The sequence below is a fragment of the Callionymus lyra genome, chromosome 3, assembly GCF_982586985.1.
Source record: "Callionymus lyra chromosome 3, fCalLyr1.hap1.1, whole genome shotgun sequence".
NCBI classification, from domain to species: Eukaryota; Metazoa; Chordata; class Actinopteri; order Syngnathiformes; family Callionymidae; genus Callionymus; species Callionymus lyra.
In genome coordinates this window covers 13,332,527-13,337,693 of record NC_141820.1, presented here as the reverse complement: position 1 = coordinate 13,337,693, position 5,167 = coordinate 13,332,527, and the positions used below count along the sequence as shown (strand labels likewise).

Here is a 5,167-nt window from a genome sequence, read left to right as displayed (position 1 = left end):
CAGGATATATTTCAGTGACACTATTTTTGAATTATGATGAATATCTGATTCATAAATTAATATGAGAGTAATTTAGAATATACAGTATATATAAAAAATTATTTAGTTAAAAAGAATAAGTTGATTTACAATTATCACATATAAAACATATCATTTAAATTAAACAAAAATAATCACGTAATGAGCATTAATGTAATATTTTCAAGTGAATAAAATAAATATTGTAAATTCCATTTATATGTTTATATTTTACTTAATAATTTCTATTCATTTTTACATGTAAAATATGATATTAATCCAAATCAGAAGACAAAAAACGACTGTCTGTGGTATCCTGGGTACAAGCTTGAATATGAATGTAATAAAAAAAAATAAAAAAAAACACAAAATGATGTTTATTAGATAAAATTGATGTAAATTAGGAGCTCCATTGATGGAAAATTGAGGAAAATAAGTGGCCGCCGACGACAGACGGGACAATTGTCGGCCGGCGCAGACGGCAAGAATGGACTTCTGTGTGGAGCGCTCATGTTTTAGGTTACTAGCTCAGATCACTTGCCTTGTCATCAGGCACCATTACACGGCTCCTTTAAGTCTGATCCTACACACACACACACACAAAAGACTGAAAATGTTTTTCCCCACAAACTTTCCGCTAAACAGCATTACAGTTTTTTGTTTATCCGTGTGAATTATTAAAGAGGATGGCTCTGGTGATACGAGCTTAATCACTCATTATAATCCACGCCGGATCAAATCCTCACCAGGACAGAGGCTTGTAAAAGACCTTATCACCCCGGTATCCGGGAAATCGATATTCACACCGAACATCTGATAAGTAAATGGGGACGGTTTGGAAAACGCTTAAGGATGGTGAAGCGTTAAACAAAAAAAAAAAGAAGATCTGATAATAACAAGATGGAAACACGATGAGGAAGAAGATAATATTTTATTTTTATATGCACTTTGAGTGACAATCTTCAGCAAAAAAATGACATTTTTTTTTAAATGCCACGCCGCCATTGTGCACGTGTTCCATCCAGTATCTATTAATACCGAGCGCAGACAAGAGCCGGAGCGAGCCGCAGGATCTTATCAGGCTGCTGTAAACATATTTTGGGGCGTTTGTTTAGTTTGTTTTTTTGTTTTTTTTTTCCTTACTTTGCAGCAGTGCTGATAAAGAGATGGGCGACGGTCCAGCCGAGGCACAGGCTCTCTCTCGGGTTACCAGGGCCCCGTCCCTTCGCTGCTGCCGCTGACAAATCTGAGACAAACTTCTGCACAATACCGACACAGTTTTTCTGAATGGGACCAATCTGGAGTCATCTCGCTCGCAGAATAATGTTGTTTTTTACTCACTTGAAATCTTGAAGTAGCAGCTTCAAGTCTCAATGTCAAAGTGATTTGAAGCACATTAAGACATTTTGGTACATTTTTTTATTTGGATTTTTTTCTTCTCTGACCTATTTCTTACCACATTGATAAACAAAAGTAACAGGCGCATGAGGCTTCATGAAACAGCTGATGGTGTATCATGATACAGTGTCTTCATTCCAAAGATATCACTTTCTACTTTATAATCTTTTGATTTTATCTACTAATTCAATAAAACCTGCCATCATTTTCATTTATAATGCCATCTAGTGGCCTTTCAAACGAAGACACTGCACTTACTTCTCCACTTACAATTAATGTTTTTAGTGCACAAGTGCTTGCCGATGCAAAAATGTAGTGTGCCAAGCGCACTCAAACAGCCTGAAAATTGAGTGTGGATCGATGGACACTTTCCACCCTTAACGTCCGCCATTTTAGAGCGTAAATGACGCTAAACTGAAGCTATGTCATTGACGACGCGTCTTTGGAGCAGATACCAACTTAAATGTCTCGAGAAAACACTAATTTTTACTAATTTAATGTGCGCATTGCACGAGTAAGTGCACTGTCTTACAGTGTACTATAAAGCAGTTCACTTAGAAACACAGCAACTGTTTCATGATACATCATCAACTATTTTTTTGAAGGAATTTATTTTCAATTTGTCAAGGTATGTGTTTATTAGACTTCGTAAATTAGCCGGTGATGTATCATGATACAGTTGATGAGGTATCATGATACAGTGTCTTCATTTTGAAAGACACCTAGATGTCACTCTCAGTTTGAAAATGATGCCAAGTTTCATTGAATTAGTAGATCAGAGTAAAATATTATAAAGCGGAGAGTGACATCTAGTGGTCTTTCAAAAATGGAGATACTATATCATGATACCTCATCAACTGTTTCATGAAGCCTCATTGACCCATTAATAACGTGACGCCAGTTGGTGGCTCCAATGCAAAAAGGTCTCCTTGGTTGAAGTATGTGTTGTCTTTGTTCTTCAGTAGTTTAAATTGTGCTCCTCAAATATCATACATGGGGTTGAAGATATTGGTCTCCATGGAAACGATTCCCAAACAAAGTCTATGACTCACCGAGGACACTTGACTTTATGACACATCAGTTTTACTATTTTGAAAAAAATATAAGAGCAGACCGGAGCGCCCCCCGGACCATTAACCCGTCCGGTTCTGTTGAAAAGTCTGGGTCAAAATGACGAAACCCACAAAGTCCAGTGTCGTGGATCTGCCGGCAGAGTCCATTACACTGACTAACTATGTTCTGGATCCACATAAGATCCCTTTCGTGGTAAAGCCTGACGATGGTGGGGGTTTCGGGGGCTTCATCAACTGGGTCGCGTGCGAACACTTCTCGGCGAAAATGGGTAGGAAGCAGATCTCAGACTACATCCAGACGTGGGACCTGCCTTGTTGCTGGATCTACAGCCTGGACTTTCTAGTTTCCGTTAAGGGACTGGATCGCACTCTGTACCACTACCAGGCCTGCTTCAGCACCTCGACACGGCAGAAGCCGATCGTAGGCACGGCCAGCGTCTTCTTCGTCATAGACGTGTCGCGCTTCGAGGACCAGAGTCTGCCCGTGGACGCCCACTTTGTGGTGGAGTCCAACCAGCTGGTGCACAAACCAGGCCGGGGTCAGTTCCGCGAGAAATGGCTGTCGGACGTGATCAAGAGCAAAAGTGCTCTGAGGAGACAGTACGAGCTCTAACGCAGAACCTGAGGTTTTTTCGGATTCTTCCGAAAAACCCTTTTGTGCGTTAGCTTGTTTTAGCGGGTGGCTAATGCTACTTAACCTTTTTAAACCTAAAGTCCACATTACAGAATCAATCGTTAAAAAATCACTTCCTGTTTCACACGCCAACAGGATATACGTTTTTATTTTTCGGTTGCTCTCAATTTTTCTGCCTTTCTGGCATTAAAAAAAGAGAGATAGCATCAGGTCAACCTTGTTTTCACTGATGCTCCCAATAATAAAAACGTCTTATCTTAAAGGCCTGTGGTGAGGTCGGATGAAGTTTTATTCGCGCCATGACGTTTCAGTCGCAAAGTGCGTAAAATGGCCAAAAAAAGCGGAAACCATTAGAAACCAGGGAAATTTTCGCAAAAAAAAAAAAAAGGTGACACTGTTTGCGTGGCGAGCGAGGCGAGAGAAGAAAGTGTGTGTCTGTAGTAACAAGTGTACACAGCAGCATATATCTTATCACCGGTGCAGATTAAGCCGCTGCCAGTGATAAGGCCCCCCGACGACAAACTGGAGGATGGAGGTTTACAGAGTCCAGATGGGTGATTAGAAGGCCTTGGTGACACCAAAGGGGAGGGAATGCTGACAGCGTGACCCCCGTTTGTACGATAACTAAACCCCCTCGCGCTCGGGCTCGGCCATTATCGGGATGCTCCCTGGCCTTCTCATAAGCACGAGAGGTTTGACATCTGTACCCAAGTCTCGGACCAAAAAAATCTGCCAGAGCGATGCCAGCTTTTCCACTCGAGGATCTAACATGCAGGTCGGATTCAAGCTCATGAACATTAATAGTTTGCATTTTCAATGAGTCTTTTCAAACCTCAGTAAGAAATGGCATAGACATTTTTATTTCATGAGTTATTTATAATAGAATTTTTCACTTTTTTGGTTTATTTATCCATAAAAAGCGTCATAACAAAATGACATTTTTCGGTAAACTCTTGTGTTTTTATTACCCATCATTAGCGCCACCTATTGTTCACGCTTCAACAGATCCTGTTCACCTCCAAACACTCCATCTGACCCTTGGATTGTGATAGTGTGTGTGAGAAAAAAAAGCATATCTTAATTAGCGGCTCAGTTCAACTTGATAAGCTTCTTTTATTTCACATCCATGGCTTCCATCAAATGGGAGATGACTTCTTTTATGGCCCTTTAGATACTAGACATGTTATTTTATTTTAATTTTTATTGTAAGTAAGTAAGTAAGTCATTTGTATTTATATAGCGCTTTTCCTGACCAGGGTCACAAAGCGCTTAAACAATCAAAACAATATTCAATAAAATATAGACTTTAAAGGTCAAGAAAATACTAAGAACAACACAGGAGTTCCAGAAAATCAAGCAAAAGCCTGAACAAATTAAAATATCTTAAGATGTTCCTTGAAAATGTATTAAAATTAAAGAAAAATAACAAAAAATGTATATAGTAACAAAACATACATACATTTAATACACTTTAAATGGTGTGCACGCATTTTAATTTATGAATATCACCCTAATTTCATTAATTAAGAAAACACATTCATTTATATTTAAACATTTAATGCTTTGACATTTCACAGAATAGTGACAGTAACATTTTCAAATAAAAAGAAATGTATATAGGGATTAAAAAATACAACTTAAATACAGCTAAAACACTAATTATTTCAATCATTTGTGATAATAATTATAATAATATGTAATAAATTATTTTCATCTTTTGTATTACTGTGGATTTTTTCATGATATATTCATTATAATCTTGCACTATTCTAGATATCATGGAAAAAAAAGTTAAAATATATTAGTCTAGTATATTAGTCTTTCTTTAATGTTTGCCACATCAAAGTCAAATGTTTCCGAATAACTGAAACTCTAAACTCTGAATACAATATTTGTCAATTGCTTTTTTTTTGCCAATTCAAAGTAAAACAAATGTTACAACTTCAATGAAAGAGGGATGTCATTTGAATAACATCATCATCAGGGGTATTTTTTTTTTTTTTTTCATCTAGCGTGGGTGATACAGGAAATGAACCACTTTGCA

The 5,167-nt window shown here is 37.8% G+C and overlaps 1 protein-coding gene across 1 annotated transcript; it reads left to right on the top strand.

The window, feature by feature from the left end:
• Positions 1-2,586: 2,586 nt before the first annotated feature.
• On the top strand, positions 2,587-3,208 carry LOC148083318 (A-kinase anchor protein 14-like). Its single transcript, XM_087785720.1, has one exon. It carries the CDS (start codon positions 2,587-2,589, stop codon positions 3,100-3,102), a length of 516 nt encoding a protein of 171 aa, XP_087641846.1. The 3' UTR covers positions 3,103-3,208.
• The last annotated feature ends 1,959 nt before the right edge of the window (positions 3,209-5,167 follow it).